We start from the raw sequence: 27,139 nt of genomic DNA, 5'->3' as shown, positions 1-27,139 counted from the left end.
AGGTTTTGTGTTATTGTGGAGGTTTTGTGTGTATTTGTGGAGGTTTTGTGTTATTGTGGAGGTTTTGTGTGTATTTGTGGAGATTTTGTGTGTTATTGTGGCAGTTTTGTGTGTATTTATGGAAGTTTTGGCGTATTTGTGGAGGTTTTGTGTATATTTATGGAAGTTTTGTGCGTATTTGTGGAGGTTTTGTGTATATTTATGGAAGTTTTGTGTGTTATTGTGGAGACTTTATTTGTATTTGTGGAGATTTTGTGTGTATTTATGGAGGTTTTGTGTGTCATTGTGAAGGTTTTGTGTGTCATTGTGGAAATTTTGTGTATATTTATGGAAGTTTTTAGTGAATCTGTGAAGTTTTGTGGAGTTGTGTGTATTTATGATCATTTTGTGTGTCATTGTCTAGATTTTTAGTCTTTTTTTGGGAGGTTTTGTGTGTTATTGTGGCAGTTTTTTGTGTATTTATGGAGGTTTTGTGTGTATATGTGGAGGTTTTGTGTTATTGTGGAGGTTTTGTGTGTATTTGTGGAGGTTTTGTGTATATTTATGGAAGTTTTGTGTGTTATTGTGGAGGTTTTCTGTATATTTATGGAAGTTTTGTGTGTTATTGTGGAGGTTTTGTGTATATTTGTGGAGATTTTGTGTGTTATTGTGGAGGTTTTGTGTATATATGTGGAGATTTTGTGTGTAGTTATGGAGGGTTTTTGTGTTATTGTGGAGGTTTTTAGTCTTTTTTTGGGAGGTTTTGTGTGTATCTGTAAGAAGCATCTAACATGTGTACACACTGAGAGCATCAACATTAGAACCAGTGACAGGTGAATAAACATGGATCATTGTGTTCCAATGTCATGTTGTGTTGTGAAGCCATGAGTCCTGGCATTCATGTGGATGTCTCTTTGACAAACATCAGTCACCCAAACACAGCTGCAGACCAAGTACACCCCGTCATGGCAGCAGCACTCCTTGATGGCAGTGCCCCCCCGCTCAGGAACGACCCGAGGAACGTGGGAAAGAGCTCAAGGTGTCAACCTGACCTCCAGATTCCCCAGATCTCAATCCAACTGAGCTTCCACTGGATGCAGTCAGAGCCAAGAACAATCCATGGGGGCCCCAACATGGATGGTAGTTGGTTCTGATGCATCCAACAGATGCTCAGCTGGATTGGGATCTGGACAATGAGGAGGCCAGTTTGACACCTTGGGTTCTTTGCCATGAGGGGGTGCAGTTGGTCTGAACGGTGTTTGGGTGGCTGGTGTTTGTCAAAGAGAATCCACAGAAATGACAGAACTCAAAGTTTCCCAGCAGAACATTTGATTGTAACAAGATGATCAATGCTCATTTCACTTGTCAGTTGTTTTAATGTTTCAGCTGAACAGTGAAGATATACATGTTAAATACTTTTCATATTTTGCATAAATTGAAATTGTGAATATATTATTATTATAATTATTATTATTGTTGTTGTAATTATTATTATTATTATCAATATTAAATATTTGCTGATCAGACATGATGTATTATTATAGATTAAGTTAATCAGCATTAAAAGCAGAAAGTTGAGGCCTTAGAGAGGAAAAGTGAGACAAGCCAGTGTCCTGCATTATGGAGGACAATTATTAATCAATTGATTAATTGCGTGATGTCGGTATACTCATAAAGCAATTCTGTAGAAAGACAGCTGATTGTTGAGTCTCATTCTCAGGTTGTTAAAAAAATCACACTTTGTGGGCTATTAACAGGACTCATAGAGAGTCGAGTTGTTAACAGTGAGAAGACGAACATTTTATTTCAAGATATATTTTTACACATATGTTTTGTGTTTATCCAGTAGCTGTAAAAACACTCTTTGAATCCTGTGGGTTTTGAGGTCGGGCCTCAGTCTGCTCTGGTTGGTCGGTTCACACGAGCCTGATAACCTGGTTTGCCTGGCAGAACACTAACAACTGGATCGCTGTTACTGAACTTTAGTGACGAGAACTCCACGGTGGTGAACTGCTTGTCATAGCTTACTGCACTCAACATTGTTTAGTTAACACTGTTAGCCTTTATACCATGATGTTTCTCCCGCAAAACAACTTTCAAAGCTTCATAAAGCTCATCAAGCACTCTCTGAACAAACATTTGCATGCTGGAGTGAAGACGAACCTGAACTGAAAACAAACCTTCAATACACTCAGAAGGACGCAGACAAACTAACAACCGCTCAAGCTGTTTGAAGCTATCAGTTCACTTCACTTCTACCATGAACATCACCACAACAACTGCTTCCAAACAAAAATGTCACCACAACAACTGCTTCCAAACAAAAATGTCACCACAACAACTGCTTCCAAACAAAAATGTCACCACAACAACTGCTTCCAAACAAAATTGTCACCACAACAAATTCAAATCCTTATTAGTGGTCTGCTGGGCAGTGAGGCCGAGGGCCCTGTAACAGCTTTATAATGATCTCTGCATGGTGTTATCAAGCAGGATGCTGTTGCACACAGTTGCAAGGAAAATGAATTCCTGCAGTTGTTTTAATTTAGTTCTACTACAGAGGTTCAACATTATCTTCAAGCAAAGGCATCGCGCCCATACACACTGAACTCGCCAGGGAAATCGTCATGGACAGATGAGGGCAGAGATCCAAGCTGCTTTAGTGGCGTCAGGCTAGCTTCTACCGTGGCCCTGAGCATGTCCCTAGCCAGGCCGAGGCCCAAGCTAAACACGCACACTTTGTGCACGCTTCTACCAACCATAGGTGTCTGAACATGAGGGACCTGTAAGTTGGCGGGATCGCACAAGGGCTCGTAAGATACGCTATTACCAATACCAGCAACTGATCAAAGGCCTGACTACTGCCATTCATGGAAAACACTGCTTACAGCTCCGATGGACTGCACTCGGGCATTTGCCATTGAAGATAGCTGAAGTCTGGTCAAGTTAACCAGTAAATTATATTTATAACACCAGGTTAGCCTGGCAGACCACTAACAGGTGGATTACTGTTACTGAACTGGTGTCCCTCAAAAGCTCTTTACCACCAGGCCTCCAAAACAACACGTCTCCACTCAGTTCTGCTGTAGCTCTCAATTCACTGCACTTCTACCATGAATAACAACACCAATGTTAACACCAGGCTCTGCTCAACATCGTCTATACACTCAGAAGGACGTAGACAAACCAACAACCGCTCAAGAGAAACCTTACACAGGCCACCAGAAATCAACATGTCTCCAGTCATTCTGCTGGTGTTTGTAGCTCAGTTTGCTGCAGCTCTACCATGAATGAGACGACAAGAACCGCTTCTAATCCAAAAACTGAGCCATCGCACAGTTGCATGTCAGACACTGAAAACAATCCTTTTTAGTTCCCTGCCACGCAACTAGGCCGAGGCTAATGTTAATGTTGAATCTACAAACATGAAGCTGTCTATTTAAAATGTACAAGTCCCCGCTCAATACCCACAAGGTTCAAAGGAAATAGATGCATTTTAAACAGGTATTTTTTTTTCCACAAAATCCATTTAAAATACAACTTTTGCTTGTACATCACTTGTTTGCAAATTTGTTTGCCTTTTTAAAAGACAAACAGAAAAAGAGGGAGAGAGACTCGTGTCCCAACAGTGACACTGTCGTGGCTTCTGCCAACACAAACTGTCGGTATTCAACCACCTGTGAATGAGACTCGACTATTCTCTAGAATCATTTACTGATCCCAGAGTATTAATGAACCGCAACTGACAAATCTCACACTTTCTGCCTTTAATTTTTGCACCTTTTTTAGCACTGACCTTGTTGGACCAGGTGTCTCTCCTCTCCAGGTCTGATCACCGTACAGGTCAGAGCTGTTCCACCTGAAGCTTTCCCTTCAGGCTCCTGTGGCGGCTCGTCTCCATTGTTTGTCTCGTCTTCTTCGTCTGGTTATTCGTCCTTTCAGCCGTCCATCACCTGCAAGATGAGAAAGAAGAGCAGTGGTAGTTTCACGTCTCTTTGTGCAGGATTTTGTGTCTATTTGTGGACGTTTTTTGTGAATTTGTCGAGGTTATAGAGATTAAGTGTGTCATTATGGAGGTTTTGTGTGTATTTGTTGAGGTTTTGTGTGTTATTGTGGAAGTTTTTCGTTATTGTGGAGGTTTTGTGTGTTATTGTGGAGGTTTTTGTGGTATTGTGGAGGTTTTGTGTGTATTTGTGGAGGTTTTGCGTGTTATTGTGGAGGGTTTTTGTGTATTTGTGGAGGTTTTGCGTGTATTTGTGGAGGTTTTGCATGTTATTGTGGAGGGTTTTTGTGTATTTGTGGAGGTTTTGTGTGTTATTGTGGAAGTTTTGTGTTATTGTGGCAGTTTTGTGTGTATTTATGGAAGTTTTGTGTGTATTTGTGGAGGTTTTGTGTGTATTTGTGGAGATTTTGTGTGTAGTTATGGAGGTTTTGTGTGTCATTGTGGAAATTTTGTGTATATCTATGGAAGTTTTTAGTGAATCTGTGAAGTTTTGTGGATTTGTGTGTATTTATGATCATTTTGTGTGTCATTGTCTAGATTTTCAGTCTTTTTTGGGAGGTTTTGTGTGTATCTGTAAGAAGCATCTAACATGTGTACACACTGAGAGCATCAACATTAGAACCAGTGACAGGTGAATAAACATGGATCATTGTGTTCCAATGTCATGTTGTGTTGTGAAGCCATGAGTCCTGGCATTCATGTGGATGTCTCTCTGACAAACATCAGTCACCCAAACACAGCTGCAGAACAAGTACACCCCCTCATGGCAGCAGCACTCCTTGATGGCAGTGCCCCCCCACTCAGGAACGACCCGAGGAACGTGGGAAAGAGCTCAAGGTGTCAACCTGACCTCCAGATTCCCCAGATCTCAATCCAACTGAGCTTCCACTGGATGCAGTCAGAGCCAAGAACAATCCATGGGGGCCCCAACATGGATGGTAGTTGGTTCTGATACATCCAACAGATGCTCAGCTGGATTGGGATCTGGACAATGAGGAGGCCAGTTTGACACCTTGGGTTCTTTGCCATGAGGGGGTGCAGTTGGTCTGAACAGTGTTTGGGTGGCTGGTGTTTGTCAAAGAGAATCCACAGAAATGACAGAACTCAAAGTTTCCCAGCAGAACATTTGATTGTAACAAGATGATCAATGCTCATTTCACTTGTCAGTTGTTTTAATGTTTCAGCTGAACAGTGAAGATATACATGTTAAATACTTTTCATATTTTGCATAAATTGAAATTGTGAATATATTATTATTATAATTATTATTATTGTTGTTGTAATTATTATTATTATTATCAATATTAAATATTTGCTGATCAGACATGATGTATTATTATAGATTAAGTTAATCAGCATTAAAAGCAGAAAGTTGAGGCCTTAGAGAGGAAAAGTGAGACAAGCCAGTGTCCTGCATTATGGAGGACAATTATTAATCAATTGATTAATTGTGTGATGTCGGTATACTCATAAAGCAATTCTGTAGAAAGACAGCTGATTGTTGAGTCTCATTCTCAGGTTGTTAAAAAAAAAACACTTTGTGGGCTATTAACAGGACTCATAGAGAGTCGAGTTGTTAACAGTGAGAAGACGAACATTTTATTACAAGATATATTTTTACATATATTTTTTGTGTTTATCCAGTAGCTGTAAAACACTCTTTGAATCCTGTGGGTTTTGAGGTCGGGCCTCAGTCTGCTCTGGTTGGTCGGTTCACACAAGCCTGATAACCTGGTTTGCCTGGCAGAACACTAACAACTGGATCGCTGTTACTGAACTTTAGTGAGGAGAACTCCACGGTGGTGAACTGCTTGTCATAGCTTACTGCACTCAACATTGTTTAGTTAACACTGTTAGCCTTTATACCATGATGTTTCTCCAGCAAAACAACTCTCAAGGCTTCATAAAGCTCATCAAGCACTCTCTGAACAAACATTTGCATGCTGGAGTGAAGACGTACCTGAACTGAAAACAAACCTTCAATACACTCAGAAGGACGCAGACAAACTAACAACCGCTCAAGCTGTTTGAAGCTATCAGTTCACTTCACTTCTACCATGAACATCACCACAACAACTGCTTCCAAACAAAAATGTCACCACAACAACTGCTTCCAAACAAAAATGTCACCACAACACATTCAAATCCTTATTAGTGGTCTGCTGGGCAGTGAGGCCGAGGGCCCTGTAACAGCTTTATAATGATCTCTGCATGGTGTTATCAAGCAGGATGCTGTTGCACACAGTTGCAAGGAAAATGAATTCCTGCAGTTGTTTTAATTTAGTTCTACTACAGAGGTTCAACATTATCTTCAAGCAAAGGCATCGCGCCCATACACACTGAACTCGCCAGGGAAATCGTCATGGACAGATGAGGGCAGAGATCCAAGCTGCTTTAGTGGCGTCAGGCTAGCTTCTACCGTGGCCCTGAGCATGTCCCTAGCCAGGCCGAGGCCCAAGCTAAACACGCACACTTTGTGCACGCTTCTACCAACCATAGGTGTCTGAACATGAGGGACCTGTAAGTTGGCGGGATCGCACAAGGGCTCGTAAGATACGCTATTACCAATACCAGCAACTGATCAAAGGCCTGACTACTGCCATTCATGGAAAACACTGCTTACAGCTCCGATGGACTGCACTCGGGCATTTGCCATTGAAGATAGCTGAAGTCTGCTCAAGTTAACCAGTAAAATATATTTATAACACCAGGTTAGCCTGGCAGACCACTAACAGGTGGATTACTGTTACTGAACTGTTGTCCCTCAAAAGCTCTTTACCACCAGGCCTCCAAAACAACATGTGTCCACTCAGTTCTGCTGTAGCTCTCAATTCACTGCACTTCTACCATGAATAACAACACCAATGTTAACACCAGGCTCTGCTCAACATCGTCTATACACTCAGAAGGACGTAGACAAACCAACAACCGCTCAAGAGAAACCTTACACAGGCCACCAGAAATCAACATGTCTCCAGTCATTCTGCTGGTGTTTGTAGCTCAGTTTGCTGCAGCTCTACCATGAATGAGACAACAAGAACCGCTTCTAATCCAAAAACTGAGCCATCGCACAGTTGCACGTCTAAAACTGAAAACAATCCTTTTTAGTTCCCTGCCACGCGACTAGGCCGACGCTAATGTTAATAAGTAAACAAAACCCATTTAAAATATTAAAATCCATTTAAAATACGACTTTTACTTGTACATCACTTGTTTGCAAATTTGTTTGCCTTTTTAAAAGACAAACAGAGAAAGAGGGAGAGAGACTCGTGTCCCAACAGTGACACTGTCGTGGCTTCTGCCAACCCAAACTGTCGGTATTCAACCACCTGTGAATGAGACTTGACTATTCTCTAGAATCATTTACTGATCCCAGAGTATTAATGAACCGCAACTGACAAATCTCACACTTTCTGCCTTTAATTTTTGCACCTGTTTTAGCACTGACCTTGTTGGACCAGGTGTCTCTCCTCTCCAGGTCTGATCACCGTACAGGTCAGAGCTGTTCCACCTGAAGCTGAAGACAAGTCCCACTGCTCACCTGATATATACAAAATCTGATTGTAACAGGAAAAAGAGGATGTAATTAGATTACAGGCACATCAAGTAAAAAGGGGATTTCTTACACGATTATAATTCTATAATAAAGAATGATATAGCAGTCTGTAACCATGTGCATGACATCACTCCAGGAGTCTCACATCACTCTGGATTGTAAAATCTGCTATAATCTTACTCAATAAATGTTTCTTAAAGTTAAACCAACTGTATTAAATCCTGAGAACATTTAGTGCTTTACACACAAGTAATGATTTTAAATTCAGTGCAGTGATTTAATTAACATATTAAACCAGAACTGAGACAAACACACTGAATACATTCTGTGCAGCTACAATGAGGCTGCATATTGTGTGTTAAACTACTTTAGCTGCTCAGAAAGACCTTCTAGATGCTGACATGCTAACATACTGAGATAGTATCAAACAACACATGGAGCCTGTTAGCTAACTGTGCTGTACTCGGCTGTAACGATGCTAGTACTAACAAGCTAACATTACACAGCAGGATAATGGCTTCATGCTAACACTCTCCAACAGACACACACGTTAGCTAACATGCAAACATTTCTGTAAAAACACGACGATTAAACGACTCAGACGTCTTTATAAGCTCGTTATACTGTCAGTACCCGGTTCTGACCACCAGTGGTGCTCTCTCTACTCTCTGGACTAACAAGCTTTTTGGATTCATTCCAGGTCCAGTTTTCTTTATTAAATTCGTAAGTAATCAGTTTTTAAAAGATTTCCTTAACATTTAAATATCTTCAAAGAACAAAAACCTCATGTGAGGCAAGTTTACTGATGTACAGCAGCACCATTCAGACAATAGTTCAGACTGCTTTACATAAATATACATCACAAACAATAAAATCTATATTCTGAACTCTGTTTGTGAATCCAGCTATTTATTTGTCTTCTGCAATTAAAAAAAATGAATATTTTAAACTGTAAATCTCTTTTTAATTTGAACTTTTTATCTATGGATTAATATTTTCATTCATAATTCCTCATTTTATTACAGATTAAAACATTAAATAAAGATACATTTATTAGAATATTGAAAACGTTGTAATTTAGTCTATTTTAGACAAAAAACATATTTCATTAATGCCTATATTTATTGTACAATTAGTTAAATGCTTTATTACTATTTTCCATGACACTTGCGGTCTGTCTGTGACAGAGAGAAACAAAACCCTCAGTCGTACTAATTCACTACAAAATATTGCAGATCTATCAGCCATGTTTGATCCCCTTGTAAAGTCCAGGTGAAAGATACTCACACTTTCCCTTCAGGCTCCTGTGGCGGCTCGTCTCCATTGTTTGTCTCGTCTTCTTCGTCTGGTTATTCGTCCTTTCAACCGTCCGTCACCTGCAAGATGAGAAAGAAGAGCAGTGGTAGTTTCACGTCTCTTTGTGCAGGATTTTGTGTCTATTTGTGGAGGTTTATTGTGAATTTGTGGAGGTTATAGAGATTAAGTGTGTCATTATGGAGGTTTTGTGTCTATGTGTGGAGGTTTTGTGTTATTGTGGAGGTTTTGTGTGTTATTGTGGAAGGTTTTTGTGGTATTGTGGAGGTTTTGTGTGTATTTATGGAAGTTTTGTGTGTTATTATGGAGGTTTTTTGAGTCAGTGTGAAGGTTTTGTGTGTATTTATGGATGTTTTGTGTGTCAAAATGGAGGTTTTGTGTATTTGTGGAGGTTTTGTGTATATTTATGGAAGTTTTGTGTGTTGTTGTGGAGGTTTTGTGTATATTTATGGAAGTTTTGTGTTATTGTGGAGGTTTTGTGTGTATTTGTGGAGGTTTTGTGTGTTATTATGGAAGTTTTGTGTTATTGTGGAGGTGTTGCGTGTATTTGTGCAGATTTTGTGTGTTATTGTGGTAGTTTTGTGTGTATTTATGGAAGTTTTGTGTGTCATTATGGAGGTTTTGTGTGCATTTGTGGAGGTTTTGTGTGCATTTGTGGAGGTTTTGTGTGCATTTGTGGAGATTTTGTGTGTTATTGTGGCAGTTTTGTGTGTATTTATGGAAGTTTTGGCGTATTTGTGGAGGTTTTGTGTATATTTATGGAAGTTTTGTGCGTATTTGTGGAGGTTTTGTGTATATTTATGGAAGTTTTGTGTGTTATTATGGAGGTTTTTTGAGTCAGTGTGGAGGTTTTGTGTATATTTATGGAAGTTTTGTGTTATTGTGGAGGTGTTGCGTGTATTTGTGGAGATTTTGTGTGTTATTGTGGTAGTTTTGTGAGTATTTATGGAAGTTTTGTGTGTCATTATGGAGGTTTTGTGTGCATTTGTGGAGGTTTTGTGTGCATTTGTGGAGGTTTTGTGTTATTGTGGAGGTTTTGTGTGTATTTGTGGAGGTTTTGTGTTATTGTGGAGGTTTTGTGTGTATTTGTGGAGATTTTGTGTGTTATTGTGGCAGTTTTGTGTGTATTTATGGAAGTTTTGGCGTATTTGTGGAGGTTTTGTGTATATTTATGGAAGTTTTGTGCGTATTTGTGGAGGTTTTGTGTATATTTATGGAAGTTTTGTGTGTTGTTGTGGAGACTTTATTTGTATTTGTGGAGATTTTGTGTGTATTTATGGAGGTTTTGTGTGTCATTGTGAAGGTTTTGTGTGTCATTGTGGAAATTTTGTGTATATTTATGGAAGTTTTTAGTGAATCTGTGAAGTTTTGTGGAGTTGTGTGTATTTATGATCATTTTGTGTGTCATTGTCTAGATTTTTAGTCTTTTTTTGGGAGGTTTTGTGTGTTATTGTGGCAGTTTTTTGTGTATTTATGGAGGTTTTGTGTGTATATGTGGAGGTTTTGTGTTATTGTGGAGGTTTTGTGTGTATTTGTGGAGGTTTTGTGTATATTTATGGAAGTTTTGTGTGTTATTGTGGAGGTTTTGTGTGCATTTGTGGAGATTTTGTGTGTTATTGTGGCAGTTTTGTGTGTATTTATGGAAGTTTTGGCGTATTTGTGGAGGTTTTGTGTATATTTATGGAAGTTTTGTGCGTATTTGTGGAGGTTTTGTGTATATTTATGGAAGTTTTGTGTGTTATTATGGAGGTTTTTTGAGTCAGTGTGGAGGTTTTGTGTATATTTATGGAAGTTTTGTGTTATTGTGGAGGTGTTGCGTGTATTTGTGGAGATTTTGTGTGTTATTGTGGTAGTTTTGTGAGTATTTATGGAAGTTTTGTGTGTCATTATGGAGGTTTTGTGTGCATTTGTGGAGGTTTTGTGTGCATTTGTGGAGGTTTTGTGTTATTGTGGAGGTTTTGTGTGTATTTGTGGAGGTTTTGTGTTATTGTGGAGGTTTTGTGTGTATTTGTGGAGATTTTGTGTGTTATTGTGGCAGTTTTGTGTGTATTTATGGAAGTTTTGGCGTATTTGTGGAGGTTTTGTGTATATTTATGGAAGTTTTGTGCGTATTTGTGGAGGTTTTGTGTATATTTATGGAAGTTTTGTGTGTTGTTGTGGAGACTTTATTTGTATTTGTGGAGATTTTGTGTGTATTTATGGAGGTTTTGTGTGTCATTGTGAAGGTTTTGTGTGTCATTGTGGAAATTTTGTGTATATTTATGGAAGTTTTTAGTGAATCTGTGAAGTTTTGTGGAGTTGTGTGTATTTATGATCATTTTGTGTGTCATTGTCTAGATTTTTAGTCTTTTTTTGGGAGGTTTTGTGTGTTATTGTGGCAGTTTTTTGTGTATTTATGGAGGTTTTGTGTGTATATGTGGAGGTTTTGTGTTATTGTGGAGGTTTTGTGTGTATTTGTGGAGGTTTTGTGTATATTTATGGAAGTTTTGTGTGTTATTGTGGAGGTTTTCTGTATATTTATGGAAGTTTTGTGTGTTATTGTGGAGGTTTTGTGTATATTTGTGGAGATTTTGTGTGTTATTGTGGAGGTTTTGTGTATATTTGTGGAGATTTTGTGTGTAGTTATGGAGGTTTTGTGTTATTGTGGAGGTTTTTAGTCTTTTTTTGGGAGGTTTTGTGTTTATCTGTAAAAAGCATTTAACATGTGTACACACTGAGAGCATCAACATTAGAACCAGTGACAGGTGAATAAACATGGATCATTGTGTTCCAATGTCATGTTGTGTTGTGAAGCCATGAGTCCTGGCATTCATGTGGATGTCTCTCTGACAAACATCAGTCACCCAAACACAGCTGCAGAACAAGTACACCCCCTCATGGCAGCAGCACTCCTTGATGGCAGTGCCCCCCCACTCAGGAACGACCCGAGGAACGTGGGAAAGAGCTCAAGGTGTCAACCTGACCTCCAGATTCCCCAGATCTCAATCCAACTGAGCTTCCACTGGATGCAGTCAGAGCCAAGAACAATCCATGGGGGCCCCAACATGGATGGTAGTTGGTTCTGATGCATCCAACAGATGCTCAGCTGGATTGGGATCTGGACAATGAGGAGGCCAGTTTGACACCTTGGGTTCTTTGCCATGAGGGGGTGCAGTTGGTCTGAACGGTGTTTGGGTGGCTGGTGTTTGTCAAAGAGAATCCACAGAAATGACAGAACTCAAAGTTTCCCAGCAGAACATTTGATTGTAACAAGATGATCAATGCTCATTTCACTTGTCAGTTGTTTTAATGTTTCAGCTGAACAGTGAAGATATACATGTTAAATACTTTTCATATTTTGCATAAATTGAAATTGTGAATATATTATTATTATAATTATTATTATTGTTGTTGTAATTATTATTATTATTATCAATATTAAATATTTGCTGATCAGACATGATGTATTATTATAGATTAAGTTAATCAGCATTAAAAGCAGAAAGTTGAGGCCTTAGAGAGGAAAAGTGAGACAAGCCAGTGTCCTGCATTATGGAGGACAATTATTAATCAATTGATTAATTGCGTGATGTCGGTATACTCATAAAGCAATTCTGTAGAAAGACAGCTGATTGTTGAGTCTCATTCTCAGGTTGTTAAAAAAATCACACTTTGTGGGCTATTAACAGGACTCATAGAGAGTCGAGTTGTTAACAGTGAGAAGACGAACATTTTATTTCAAGATATATTTTTACACATATGTTTTGTGTTTATCCAGTAGCTGTAAAAACACTCTTTGAATCCTGTGGGTTTTGAGGTCGGGCCTCAGTCTGCTCTGGTTGGTCGGTTCACACGAGCCTGATAACCTGGTTTGCCTGGCAGAACACTAACAACTGGATCGCTGTTACTGAACTTTAGTGACGAGAACTCCACGGTGGTGAACTGCTTGTCATAGCTTACTGCACTCAACATTGTTTAGTTAACACTGTTAGCCTTTATACCATGATGTTTCTCCCGCAAAACAACTTTCAAAGCTTCATAAAGCTCATCAAGCACTCTCTGAACAAACATTTGCATGCTGGAGTGAAGACGAACCTGAACTGAAAACAAACCTTCAATACACTCAGAAGGACGCAGACAAACTAACAACCGCTCAAGCTGTTTGAAGCTATCAGTTCACTTCACTTCTACCATGAACATCACCACAACAACTGCTTCCAAACAAAAATGTCACCACAACAACTGCTTCCAAACAAAAATGTCACCACAACAACTGCTTCCAAACAAAAATGTCACCACAACAACTGCTTCCAAACAAAATTGTCACCACAACAAATTCAAATCCTTATTAGTGGTCTGCTGGGCAGTGAGGCCGAGGGCCCTGTAACAGCTTTATAATGATCTCTGCATGGTGTTATCAAGCAGGATGCTGTTGCACACAGTTGCAAGGAAAATGAATTCCTGCAGTTGTTTTAATTTAGTTCTACTACAGAGGTTCAACATTATCTTCAAGCAAAGGCATCGCGCCCATACACACTGAACTCGCCAGGGAAATCGTCATGGACAGATGAGGGCAGAGATCCAAGCTGCTTTAGTGGCGTCAGGCTAGCTTCTACCGTGGCCCTGAGCATGTCCCTAGCCAGGCCGAGGCCCAAGCTAAACACGCACACTTTGTGCACGCTTCTACCAACCATAGGTGTCTGAACATGAGGGACCTGTAAGTTGGCGGGATCGCACAAGGGCTCGTAAGATACGCTATTACCAATACCAGCAACTGATCAAAGGCCTGACTACTGCCATTCATGGAAAACACTGCTTACAGCTCCGATGGACTGCACTCGGGCATTTGCCATTGAAGATAGCTGAAGTCTGGTCAAGTTAACCAGTAAATTATATTTATAACACCAGGTTAGCCTGGCAGACCACTAACAGGTGGATTACTGTTACTGAACTGGTGTCCCTCAAAAGCTCTTTACCACCAGGCCTCCAAAACAACACGTCTCCACTCAGTTCTGCTGTAGCTCTCAATTCACTGCACTTCTACCATGAATAACAACACCAATGTTAACACCAGGCTCTGCTCAAGATCGTCTATACACTCAGAAGGACGTAGACAAACCAACAACCGCTCAAGAGAAACCTTACACAGGCCACCAGAAATCAACATGTCTCCAGTCATTCTGCTGGTGTTTGTAGCTCAGTTTGCTGCAGCTCTACCATGAATGAGACAACAAGAACCGCTTCTAATCCAAAAACTGAGCCATCGCACAGTTGCATGTCAGACACTGAAAACAATCCTTTTTAGTTCCCTGCCACGCAACTAGGCCGAGGCTAATGTTAATGTTGAATCTACAAACATGAAGCTGTCTATTTAAAATGTACAAGTCCCCGCTCAATACCCACAAGGTTCAAAGGAAATAGATGCATTTTAAACAGGTATTTTTTTTTCCACAAAATCCATTTAAAATACAACTTTTGCTTGTACATCAATTGTTTGCAAATTTGTTTGCCTTTTAAAAGACAAACAGAAAAAGAGGGAGAGAGACTCGTGTCCCAACAGTGACACTGTCGTGGCTTCTGCCAACCCAAACTGTCGGTATTCAACCACCTGTGAATGAGACTCGACTATTCTCTAGAATCATTTACTGATCCCAGAGTATTAATGAACCGCAACTGACAAATCTCACACTTTCTGCCTTTAATTTTTGCACCTTTTTTAGCACTGACCTTGTTGGACCAGGTGTCTCTCCTCTCCAGGTCTGATCACCGTACAGGTCAGAGCTGTTCCACCTGAAGCTTTCCCTTCAGGCTCCTGTGGCGGCTCGTCTCCATTGTTTGTCTCGTCTTCTTCGTCTGGTTATTCGTCCTTTCAGCCGTCCATCACCTGCAAGATGAGAAAGAAGAGCAGTGGTAGTTTCACGTCTCTTTGTGCAGGATTTTGTGTCTATTTGTGGACGTTTTTTGTGAATTTGTCGAGGTTATAGAGATTAAGTGTGTCATTATGGAGGTTTTGTGTGTATTTGTTGAGGTTTTGTGTGTTATTGTGGAAGTTTTTCGTTATTGTGGAGGTTTTGTGTGTTATTGTGGAGGTTTTTGTGGTATTGTGGAGGTTTTGTGTGTATTTGTGGAGGTTTTGCGTGTTATTGTGGAGGGTTTTTGTGTATTTGTGGAGGTTTTGCGTGTATTTGTGGAGGTTTTGCATGTTATTGTGGAGGGTTTTTGTGTATTTGTGGAGGTTTTGTGTGTTATTGTGGAAGTTTTGTGTTATTGTGGCAGTTTTGTGTGTATTTATGGAAGTTTTGTGTGTATTTGTGGAGGTTTTGTGTGTATTTGTGGAGATTTTGTGTGTAGTTATGGAGGTTTTGTGTGTCATTGTGGAAATTTTGTGTATATTTATGGAAGTTTTTAGTGAATCTGTGAAGTTTTGTGGATTTGTGTGTATTTATGATCATTTTGTGTGTCATTGTCTAGATTTTCAGTCTTTTTTGGGAGGTTTTGAGTGTATCTGTAAGAAGCATCTAACATGTGTACACACTGAGAGCATCAACATTAGAACCAGTGACAGGTGAATAAACATGGATCATTGTGTTCCAATGTCATGTTGTGTTGTGAAGCCATGAGTCCTGGCATTCATGTGGATGTCTCTCTGACAAACATCAGTCACCCAAACACAGCTGCAGACCAAGTACACCCCCTCATGGCAGCAGCACTCCTTGATGGCAGTGCCCCCCCACTCAGGAACGACCCGAGGAACGTGGGAAAGAGCTCAAGGTGTCAACCTGACCTCCAGATTCCCCAGATCTCAATCCAACTGAGCTTCCACTGGATGCAGTCAGAGCCAAGAACAATCCATGGGGGCCCCAACATGGATGGTAGTTGGTTCTGATACATCCAACAGATGCTCAGCTGGATTGGGATCTGGACAATGAGGAGGCCAGTTTGACACCTTGGGTTCTTTGCCATGAGGGGGTGCAGTTGGTCTGAACAGTGTTTGGGTGGCTGGTGTTTGTCAAAGAGAATCCACAGAAATGACAGAACTCAAAGTTTCCCAGCAGAACATTTGATTGTAACAAGATGATCAATGCTCATTTCACTTGTCAGTTGTTTTAATGTTTCAGCTGAACAGTGAAGATATACATGTTAAATACTTTTCATATTTTGCATAAATTGAAATTGTGAATATATTATTATTATAATTATTATTATTGTTGTTGTAATTATTATTATTATTATCAATATTAAATATTTGCTGATCAGACATGATGTATTATTATAGATTAAGTTAATCAGCATTAAAAGCAGAAAGTTGAGGCCTTAGAGAGGAAAAGTGAGACAAGCCAGTGTCCTGCATTATGGAGGACAATTATTAATCAATTGATTAATTGTGTGATGTCGGTATACTCATAAAGCAATTCTGTAGAAAGACAGCTGATTGTTGAGTCTCATTCTCAGGTTGTTAAAAAAAAAACACTTTGTGGGCTATTAACAGGACTCATAGAGAGTCGAGTTGTTAACAGTGAGAAGACGAACATTTTATTACAAGATATATTTTTACATATATTTTTTGTGTTTATCCAGTAGCTGTAAAACACTCTTTGAATCCTGTGGGTTTTGAGGTCGGGCCTCAGTCTGCTCTGGTTGGTCGGTTCACACAAGCCTGATAACCTGGTTTGCCTGGCAGAACACTAACAACTGGATCGCTGTTACTGAACTTTAGTGAGGAGAACTCCACGGTGGTGAACTGCTTGTCATAGCTTACTGCACTCAACATTGTTTAGTTAACACTGTTAGCCTTTATACCATGATGTTTCTCCAGCAAAACAACTCTCAAGGCTTCATAAAGCTCATCAAGCACTCTCTGAACAAACATTTGCATGCTGGAGTGAAGACGTACCTGAACTGAAAACAAACCTTCAATACACTCAGAAGGACGCAGACAAACTAACAACCGCTCAAGCTGTTTGAAGCTATCAGTTCACTTCACTTCTACCATGAACATCACCACAACAACTGCTTCCAAACAAAAATGTCACCACAACAACTGCTTCCAAACAAAAATGTCACCACAACACATTCAAATCCTTATTAGTGGTCTGCTGGGCAGTGAGGCCGAGGGCCCTGTAACAGCTTTATAATGATCTCTGCATGGTGTTATCAAGCAGGATGCTGTTGCACACAGTTGCAAGGAAAATGAATTCCTGCAGTTGTTTTAATTTAGTTCTACTACAGAGGTTCAACATTATCTTCAAGCAAAGGCATCGCGCCCATACACACTGAACTCGCCAGGGAAATCGTCATGGACAGATGAGGGCAGAGATCCAAGCTGCTTTAGTGGCGTCAGGCTAGCTTCTACCGTGGCCCTGAGCATGTCCCTAGCCAGGCCGAGGCCCAAGCTAAACACGCACACTTTGTGCACGCTTCTACCAACCATAGGTGTCTGAACATGAGGGACCTGTAAGTTGGCGGGATCGCACAAGGGCTCGTAAGATACGCTATTACCAATACCAGCAACTGATCAAAGGCCTGACTACTGCCATTCATGGAAAACACTGCTTACAGCTCCGATGGACTGCACTCGGGCATTTGCCATTGAAGATAGCTGAAGTCTGGTCAAGTTAACCAGTAAATTATATTTATAACACCAGGTTAGCCTGGCAGACCACTAACAGGTGGATTACTGTTACTGAACTGTTGTCCCTCAAAAGCTCTTTACCACCAGGCCTCCAAAACAACACGTCTCCACTCAGTTCTGCTGTAGCTCTCAATTCACTGCACTTCTACCATGAATAACAACACCAATGTTAACACCAGGCTCTGCTCAACATCGTCTATACACTCAGAAGGACGTAGACAAACCAACAACCGCTCAAGAGAAACCTTACACAGGCCACCAGAAATCAACATGTCTCCAGTCATTCTGCTGGTGTTTGTAGCTCAGTTTGCTGCAGCTCTACCATGAATGAGACAACAAGAACCGCTTCTAATCCAAAAACTGAGCCATCGCACAGTTGCATGTCAGACACTGAAAACAATCCTTTTTAGTTCCCTGCCACGCGACTAGGCCGAGGCTAATGTTAATAAGTAAATAAAACCCATTTAAAATAGTAAAATCCATTTGAAATACAACTTTTGCTTGTACATCAATTGTTTGCAAATTTGTTTGCCTTTTTAAAAGACAAACAGAAAAAGAGGGAGAGAGACTCGTGTCCCAACAGTGACACTGTCGTGGCTTCTACCAACCCAAACTGTCGGTATTCAACCACCTGTGAATGAGACTCGACTATTCTCTAGAATCATTTACTGATCCCAGAGTATTAATGAACCGCAACTGACAAATCTCACACTTTCTGCCTTTAATTTTTGCACCTGTTTTAGCACTGACCTTGTTGGACCAGGTGTCTCTCCTCTCCAGGTCTGATCACCGTACAGGTCAGAGCTGTTCCACCTGAAGCTGAAGTCAAGTCCCACTGCTCACCTGGAGAGAGGAGGAGGTAATTTAGTATAACATGGTGACTACATGTGTGTGCGTGTATGTATATGTGTGTGTGTGTGTGTGTGTGTGTGTGTATATATATATATATATATATATATATTGTAACAGGAAAAATAGCAGTCTGTAACCATGTGCATGACATCACTTCTGGAGTCTCACATCACTCTGAACGGTAAAAGCTACTATATTCTGATTCAATAAATATATTTCTTAAAGGTAAACCAAAAGTAAACCAAATATATTCAATCCTGAGAACATTTAGTGATTTATAGACGCACGGGGAGTCAGTGCAGTGGTTTAAATAACACATTAAACCAGAACTGAGACAAACACACTGAATACATTCTGTGCAGCTACAATGAGGCTGCATATTGTGTGTTAAACTACTTTAGCTGCTCAGAAAGACCTTCTAGATGCTGACATGCTAACATACTGAGATAGTATCAAACAACACATGGAGCCTGTTAGCTAACTGTGCTGTACTCGGCTGTAACGATGCTAGTACTAACAAGCTAACATTACACAGCAGGATAATGGCTTCATGCTAACACTCTCCAATAGACACACACGTTAGCTAACATGCAAACATTTCTGTAAAAACACGACGATTAAACGACTCAGACGTCTTTATAAGCTCGTTATACCGACAGTAACCAGTTAATGTGTCCTTACTCGTTAATAAAGGCAGCTGAGCCGCTGCTAACGTGATTCCCAAAACGTGTAGTGCATCTGCAACAACTTTAAAGTCAGCTAGCATAACATGACCAGGTACTGAAACTGACCTGCAAACGTTAGCTAACTCTATGGCGTTCTAAAGAATACATACATTTCAAAAAACGTTTCATGCCGACTTTACCCAGACTCACAACTTGTATTAAGAGAGTGACCGCTGTTTAATTCCCTGTGCATTATTCATGTAATAAACACAGCAGAGGTAAAACGACCAAAATCACAATGGAGTTTGGTGCACCTAGCAAAACACAACATCGATTGCGGATTTAATTGGATGTAATTAAAGGATTATGTTCCAGCCGAATTCACCTCAGTTTACCAACAGTTAAATGTAATGTCCTCAGCTTCTGTACAGAGTTATTTCAGGAGCATTTGAGGCAAAAACAAGACATGAGAGGGAGGCTGGCTCCCTGTTAACCTGCACATTATGTCGAACTTTCTGGGCTGAGACAACATGAAGGTAGTTACTATGTGGAGCTGCTGGTATATTAAGTAACATCACCTGGGCTTATTACCTGAGATCTGTAGATAATAACTGATCTGTACACCTCCCAAACAGACATGAAAACGCCTGTACTGGGCAGGTAACTGGGCACATAAAGCAGAATCATACAGAACAGTTTACTCACCGTGTTTGTGTCCTCAGAGAAGAGCAGCAGGGACCAGAATGAAGATTCCTTAGTGGTATATATACAAGTCTACAGTTTTGGAGGGAAATGAGCTAACTTCGCGCGGGAAACGAGCGAGACCGCCCCTTTTGCCGCACACCACCTGCACTGGTCAGAAAACTCTGTGGGCGGGACTTATGACAGAGTCAGTAATGTTGAACTGTGTTTAGCTCAGTTGGTAGAGGAGGCGTCTTGTGATGGATTAATTTGGGGGCTTGAATGTGGCTGAGGATATATATTTCATCCTGTATTCTCTTCATCTTTCTTGTCATTCCTCTGATCTTTATTTGTTATTCCAATACTAAGTAATCCTGTGTCAAAATCCTTAACATTGAACACAAGTACATATAGATCAACCAACTTTGATGTGGAGTAAAAAAAAGTTATTTTCCATAATTTGTCCAAGATTCATATACTGCTGAACTTAATACTTCCTAGACTGCTTGCATGCATAATATGAGGTACATTTATTGTGTACTTTTTGAGTAATAGTCAAAATCCTTACCAGAGAACAATAATACATATTTTTTACTACTTGTATAGAGCAGGTTTTTTTATTCCAACTCAAAGTTGGGCAAAATATACTTATTCTTTTTCTCTGTTCTCTGATTTTTACACAGGATTACTCAAACAGTACACAGTAAAAGTACTTCATAGTAGTTAGGAAGTACTAAGTTCAGCAGTATATGAATCTTGAACTACTTATGGAAAATATTTTTATCAAACCTGGGCAAAAATAATCATTTTTGTTTTCTGTCAAGGATTTTGATCAAGTATTATTCATTATAGTCTAGGAAGTACTTAGCTCAGCAGTATATGAATCTTGGACTATTTATGGAAAAAAAAAAAGTTCTTCTCATGTCGTCTTTTACTTTGAAATCTAGAAGGATACCTTCATGATATCTTCAGTTTATTACTGGGAATAATGACTGTAAAAGTCTCGTATGTTTCATGGGTCTGACTGTGAGACTGCAGTCTGCCCCACAGTCAGAGCGGGTTCAGTATGATTACAGTAAACTTTAGTGCATTTGCGCACTGAAAAAAAAAACGTGTGTCTGATTTGACCAAGCAAAGGCGAACCATGGCTAGCTGGACCGCAGTCCAGAACACAGGTGGCAGGGTCCGCCACATGTAAACACAGTAAAACAGTATAAACTGTTTAGTCCTTTAAGGTCAGTTTGTTTATTCACTCGTGAAAACAAAGGGTTTGTTTACTGAGTTTGTTAAGACAGAAAAAAAAAAAATCAGCCAGTGATGATCGTTGTCTGCTCATTAACATTTAGAAAACCACAAATCTAAAACATGTGGATCTTCTTAGCTGAAGAGTTTTCAGTTCAGTGTTAGCATTTTACATCTAACACAGAAGTCAAATGGTTTTCTTTATGGATCTGACACAAGTTAATTATCTGCCAGACCTCTTTTATAACTCGCCAGGATGAAAACATCATAAAAGTATTTCAGCATCACAAGACAACAATCTGATATTTCTTTAACAATACACAGCTTCTTATGTGAACAACCTTAATTTATTTTGTGCAAGAAAGTTATTTATTGCTACAGCGGTTCCACATCACTGTTCTTACCTTATATAAATCAAATGTTTACAAAATAACTGATACAAAATGATTTTAGAATGTTTTATTAATCAAGAATGACACACAAACAAACTGTATGTGACTCATAAGTATTTTGCTTTTAACATAATTTATGAGTATTATTAAATGTTTTTGGACTTGTACACTTTATACATTTTAGAAGCAGAGGCTCATTAGCAACTTTTAGGTTTTATTCTAAAATTAGGCGTCTCTGTCGTGACAAGCTGCTCAAATCTCAAACACAGAGAGATTTGAGATGCCCGTCATCGGTGGAGGTAACATCCTCAGACGTCTTGTTTTGTTTGATCAACAAAAAAGTCAGAGATAATCACTATAAGTCAGTATAATGTTAGAAAAGAACAGCAGCAAATGATTGAATTTGAGAAGCTAGAATCATCAAATCTGTCATTTTTGCTTCCAGACAATTTTAAGACAACGTTAACCTTCGATAAACTCATTTTGCTGCTGTCGCTCAAAGTAAGACTCATTCTCCAACACACATCTTAAAACCTTAGAACTTAACTTGTCCTCTGTGCCAAAACTAACTCCCTCAGAAATGTTCTGGATATTATTTATACAGCAGTAGAGTCTGGAGTGAGACCTCCACACGGTCAGTCAGCGGTCAGGACGTTGGGGTGGCATTTCTTCATGTGTAACTTGAGGCTGTATTTGACGATGAAGCTCCTGGAGCAGAGCGTGCAGGCGTATGGCCGCTCTCCCGAGTGAACGCTCAGGTGCGACTTCAGGTGAGCTGACTGGGTGAACTTCTTTCCGCACTGGTCGCAGCTGAACGGCCTCTCGCCCGTGTGGATCCGCATGTGGACCTCCAGGTTCTGAGAGGTGGCATAAGTCCTGCTGCAGATCGAGCATATGAAACGCTTCCCTCGCGAGCCGCCACTCGTCTGAGAGTGACCTGATTGATCCCTGTAGAGGGCGAAGTTCATCATGTCAGCGTTGTCATACTCAAATGCAGAGTTGCTGCTTTCAGACAGCTGAGAGTCTGTGGACGTTGAGCCCGAGACACTGACCAGTTTGATCCCGAAAGCATCGCCGTCTGTGTTCTCGTTCTGGTGAAACTGAGCGAAAGTCATCTGACTTTTAGACTGTTTGGTCCATGTCAGGCTGAGATCCAGTTCTGCTCTGTTTGTTGGAGACTGAGACTCCATCAGAGCGCCGTTACCAAAATAAGCTGTTCGTCTGTTGGCGCTGGGAGGGACCAGCGAGCACTCCTGGTGGACCAGCTGGACGTCCGTGTCCATCTGCGAGGAGTACGAACAAACCGACTCGCCAGCGTCTATTTCATCGACGCCAAGCTGTCCGGAGCGGCCCGGCTCGCTGCGGGGAGAGTCCAGAGTGAAGACGGACAGGCTCTTCTTCGGCGTCCCTGCTTTCAGTCTGAGCTGCTCAGAAGACAAACTCCTGTCAGCCGCTTCGCTTCCTGGCCAGTGTCTCTTCCTGCTCCGGCTGCTGGGGGCTGATGTGGCCGTCCCTCCGTCAGCAGCTGTTTTGTTACCTGAAAGAAGAAACCGAATACATCACCACTGCTTTACTGAAACATCCTGCCGGTCTAGTCAGCTCAAACTAATCGCTCACACTTTTACATTTTCAAACATTTATTCTTTAATTTAAAACCTAGAGCAGACCAGTAATGGATTTTTGGTAGCAGATATCGTATCAGGAAGTAAACATGACCATACCTCAGCTTACTCTTCGCATCACATTACATGTGTACAAAAAGGCCGAAACACAGTAAAAAGTGTTGATGTGTGGACCAGGCCAGTGTGTCGTTTAGACTCACCTTCATCAAAGGTGTCGTTACTGTCCGAGTCTTCATCTTTAATCAGCACCACGTCTGGAAGCTGGAAGAGATTTGATTCAAAGTTAATACTGTTGTTCAACCACAAGAATAATGAAACTGGTACATCTAATAAATATCATTCAGTTATTAACCTGTAAACAACAGGACAAGGGATTTAGCATTTATACAGGAGATGTTGACGTGATGTAAAGTTGATAACGTGCAAACTAATAAAGATAAAATCCTAAAATTAGAGTCCTGATTAGCCGACTTATCTTTAAGGTTAATTAAGTTTTAATGAGAAAATGCTTAAAGATAACAGGAGAAGGTTGTAACACTGGATTAAACTACAGCCGAGTGATTTACCACAACTGTACAAATGTTAATAAGACTTCTGACTGACTGACACACCACTGTGCTTCTGTATGGACGCTTGATTTGGGAGCAGTTAATCCCGTTATCTCAAAATCCTCATTTAATCATCACATCATCAAAAAAAGAAGGTTTTTCAAGATGGAAAGAAAATTAACATGTTATCACGAAATTGACACTTTCAGCCTCAGGTAATGTGACCAAGATAAAATAATAAATAACAAATGGTTATCGTGAGATAAAGGATCCACATCAGCCTGTCGCCGTGCACCGAGCGTGCGCAGAGGTCTGCAGCAGAGATAACGAGATAATTAACTTCTGATCTGGAGATTAAATGGGATTAAATATAACTGCAACCGCGTCTGGTTTCATCGCACACGGCGGCTGATGTATATTCTCCAGGCCTAATGGCACTATATGAAAGGATGCAGTGATTTTTATCTCCTTGAAATCCTGAATATCATCATTAAGGACTTTTTTTTATTTTGTGACAATAAATTCTAACATCCGCGTTGACTCATGCACACAATAAATCAGATGTTCTTCCTCATGTAATTATTCCTTTTATAAAAGGATTACAAGACATGTGTTGTCATCAAAATCCTCTGACATTTTGGAGATTAAATTCACTTTCAGTTTTAAAACTAGCACGCCACGATGTTTAGTATCTTAGTAGGCTAACTTTTTTCGCTGACCTGATTATCCTGCTGTTGAGTTGATAACAGTTATAGTCGGCCTGTAAAACCATTACTTTAGACCTTTTAAAGGAGCAGTCTGTAGTTTTTGGGGAAGAAACGTTAATGAGAAGAGAAAGACCTTCACTGACTGAAACAAACTAAATAACAGTGATACAAAATAATGATAAACTGAATTAACAAACTGTCTGAAAAGGACAACACAATTTACACTGTCTAACTTTGTTTATATGTGGCGGACCCTGCCAGCTCTCTAGCTTCACACAGTGTTCTGGAACCCTATTTTCATCAGAGAGCAGCTTGTTTATTCACTGATGAAAACAAAGCTTTTGTTATTACCTAATTAATAGTGAAATATTAAGAGTCTTAGATTGAACTTCCTCTACATCATCAATGTAATCAATCATGATTAATCTTGCATTATTCCTCTGCATGGTTATAAAAGTCCTATTATTTCCTCGTTAGATCAAACAGCCTCCTGTCAGCAGTGTTTATTATTCTGTCATGTCCAATAATTAACTCGATGATCGATTAGTCGACCAGCTGTGAAGGAGTGCATCAGCTGGGAGGTGTAGATGTTGACGGAGGCGGACATGTTTACCTCCTCTCGCACCACCACAGTCACGTCAGCTCCTCCGTCTCCTCCGGGAGCAGCAGCGGTGTCTCCTCCGTCGCTGTCCCGCTGCTGCTGCTGTGTTTCCGGCTGCTGCTGCGCGCTCTCCGCGGCGGCTGCGACCACCGGAGCCTTCCCCCCGCTGCCCCCCCGGACCACGATGGACTCGATGAGGTGCAGCTTCTTCTTCAGGTCCTCGTTCTCCTTGTGGCTCCGGGTGATCTCCATATGCAGCACGGCGTAGCCTTCGTCCACCACCTCGCAGATCTCCGCCACCGCCGCTTTGGTCAGCGCGCCCATGATGATGGACAGCTGCTCGTGGAGCGCTTTGCTGCTTAACACGGCCATCCCGAGGCTCGAGGGGGGACCCGCCCGGACCGAAACCCGTCCCTACCGGACAGCACGACGCTCCAACCGGCTCTGAGACGGCCGTTAATGTCGGTGAAGGAGCAGTTGAGGGGTCTGTTTGGATCTGAGGGAACCCGTCACTGATTACAAAGAAGAAGAAGATGGGACGTTCTACTTCCGGCCGGCTCGCACTTCCGGAATAACAAAGTTGACTTCAAAATAAGAGCCTGTGTTATTGTTGACGATTATTAGTTGTGACGACTGGCAATCACAGAAATAAACACGAGCTAGACAGAGACATAAACAAGTGGATAAAGAACAGAACAGACTAGTGAAAAATGAAGGGATACAAACATTACAACTGAATAAAATACATATGCTGTAAAATCCTTCCTGACCTCTCCCCTGGTCAACAGGGAGGTTATTTTCTTCATTTCGTGATTAATTTTAGTTCTGTAATCATTTTTGGACTGATGTAATATATCTGAGTAAGTTGACTCATTTATTGGTGTGTCTACCTGCTTGTACCATATTTATTATTTTTTCCTGTTTGACATTATTCTGCAGGATTCCTAAAGGATGAAGCCCAACCACATTTATCCTCTGAGATTTGTATTCCTATAAAGAGCATTTCCTACTTGAAATCCCTGTCAGAATCCTATAGGACTCAGGATACCAATTTAAAAAAAAAAAAAAAAAAAACCCAAACAAAAAACAGGAGGATAAAGAAGACAATTGAAAATAACTATGTAGATAACAAATACAATCATTAAAAAGAGATTAATAGGATAAATACATAAATAAAAATAAACTTAGATAACTATAATACATGTGAAAATTTTATGATATAATAAAGACATCAATAAATTCAAATCAAACACTGACAGGTTTTTAAAGAATGGTTGTAAATAGATAAACAGGCAGATTCAACCAAGAATAAGAAAGATAATCATATTTATACACATGAACAAAATTTAAGGAAGCAGCAAACTTGAATTCTTAAATTGAAGACTTTGGTTGTTTGTTTGCTGCAGTGTTCACTGTTAAGATTCAGCACACAACTTCTGCAGCTCGGAATGTAATACTGAGTTGAAGATGATTCAAAACTAATGTCAATGAATTCAACAGGCCTGTGTGTGTGTGTGTGTGTGTGTGTTATGAATGGTTTCTTTTGTGTACACACTGAAAAGCTGTTTTTCTGCTGAGTGAATGGTGAGCAGCATTCATCATGTGTGCTGCTATTGTTTGGACTGGAAACAAACAGCGAAGACAATGTTGGACTGATGTGCTGGCTCGTTGATAACTGGGCCGTTTGTTCAGTTTCAAATCTTCCCCTCGCAACAGAAAATCCTCACTTCTGATTGGCTGTCAGACATCCATTAAAATCTGTTGAACAGCATCTTAACTCTTAACTCAAGGTGTATTCACCTGTAAGTAACCGTAGTGACAGTACTGATGTCACACCTTTATTAGCAATGAACTAACATGTCATGGACTCGGCACTTAAAGTTCTAAAGGTCCAGTTATTAGTCATTTAACAAAACCAGGGCAGCGCTGTTGACCTTTAGGCTCTTTGCAGACTCCTCACTCCACTGCGATCACTCATGTACACACAACATTTCACAAGTACGTCAGAAAACAATGAAACATTTCAAAAACCTTTTCTAATATGTGATTTCTGAAATGTTGCTGTCTTATTAAATGTCATATTCAGTGAAATGGAAATGTTCTTTTGTGAATTGTTGTGTTCTCTGAAATGTTTTGTGATTTTTTTTCTTCTAAATGTTGCTGTCATTGTGAAATGTCATTGTATTTACTTAAGTGTTCAGCCTTCAAGTCTTCAAATGTCGTGCTTTGTGTATTTTTGTGGTTTCTAAAATGATGTCTGTTGAAATGTTACGACCTTCAGGGCCACCGTACTGCTGGCTTCCTCTTTTTGTTGCTGTCACTGTTTGATATAAATAAAGAACACTGTGAAAAGAACAAACTCTTCG

At 40.2% G+C, this 27,139-nt stretch overlaps 2 protein-coding genes across 9 annotated transcripts in view; both read right to left on the bottom strand.

Annotated features, from left to right (window-relative positions):
- LOC119010656 (zinc finger and SCAN domain-containing protein 2-like) overlaps positions 1 to 19,817 on the bottom strand; it is a 45,897-nt gene extending 26,080 nt beyond the window's left edge. For 5 of the 8 annotated variants that reach the window (XR_005072029.1, XM_037082998.1, XM_037082999.1 and 2 more), the window contains exons 1-5: positions 18,214 to 18,274; positions 14,559 to 14,715; positions 8,826 to 8,914; positions 7,431 to 7,539; positions 3,776 to 3,932 (exon numbers count right to left, since the gene is read on the bottom strand). The gene's annotated coding sequence lies outside the window, so the exon portion shown is untranslated. Of the gene's footprint in view, positions 1 to 3,775; positions 3,933 to 7,430; positions 7,540 to 8,825; positions 8,915 to 14,558; positions 14,716 to 18,213; positions 18,337 to 19,685 lie in introns of those variants that run through there. The other 3 variants (XM_037083001.1, XM_037083000.1, XM_037083003.1) reach the window with 3 other exon arrangements.
- Positions 19,818 to 21,347: 1,530 nt separating this feature from the next.
- On the bottom strand, positions 21,348 to 27,043 carry LOC119010660 (zinc finger and BTB domain-containing protein 49-like). The gene is made up of 3 exons (XM_037083007.1): positions 24,786 to 27,043; positions 23,118 to 23,178; positions 21,348 to 22,832 (listed from the first exon to the last, which is right to left on the bottom strand). The coding sequence occupies exons 1-3, from the start codon at positions 25,143 to 25,145 to the stop codon at positions 21,931 to 21,933; spliced, it is 1,323 nt and encodes a 440-aa protein (XP_036938902.1). The 5' UTR covers positions 25,146 to 27,043; the 3' UTR covers positions 21,348 to 21,930.
- Positions 27,044 to 27,139: the final 96 nt, after the last annotated feature.

This window comes from Acanthopagrus latus, chromosome 21 (assembly GCF_904848185.1).
Source record: "Acanthopagrus latus isolate v.2019 chromosome 21, fAcaLat1.1, whole genome shotgun sequence".
Taxonomy (NCBI): Eukaryota; Metazoa; Chordata; class Actinopteri; order Spariformes; family Sparidae; genus Acanthopagrus; species Acanthopagrus latus.
The sequence above is the reverse complement of the archived record's forward strand: the minus strand, read 5'-3'. Positions and strand labels throughout refer to the sequence as shown.

What these genes read in the sequence shown, in the direction of transcription:
- LOC119010660 (XM_037083007.1), bottom strand. Translation starts at nt 25,145, where the DNA reads ATGGCCGTGTTAAGCAGCAAAGCGCTCCACGAGCAGCTGTCCATCATC. An exon ending in CTGTGGTGGTGCGAGAGGAG is followed by an intron (nt 23,179 to 24,785) that starts GTAAACATGTCC and finishes AATCTCTTCCAG; the next exon opens with CTTCCAGACGTGGTGCTGAT. An exon ending in TAACGACACCTTTGATGAAG is followed by an intron (nt 22,833 to 23,117) that starts GTGAGTCTAAAC and finishes TTCTTCTTTCAG; the next exon opens with GTAACAAAACAGCTGCTGAC.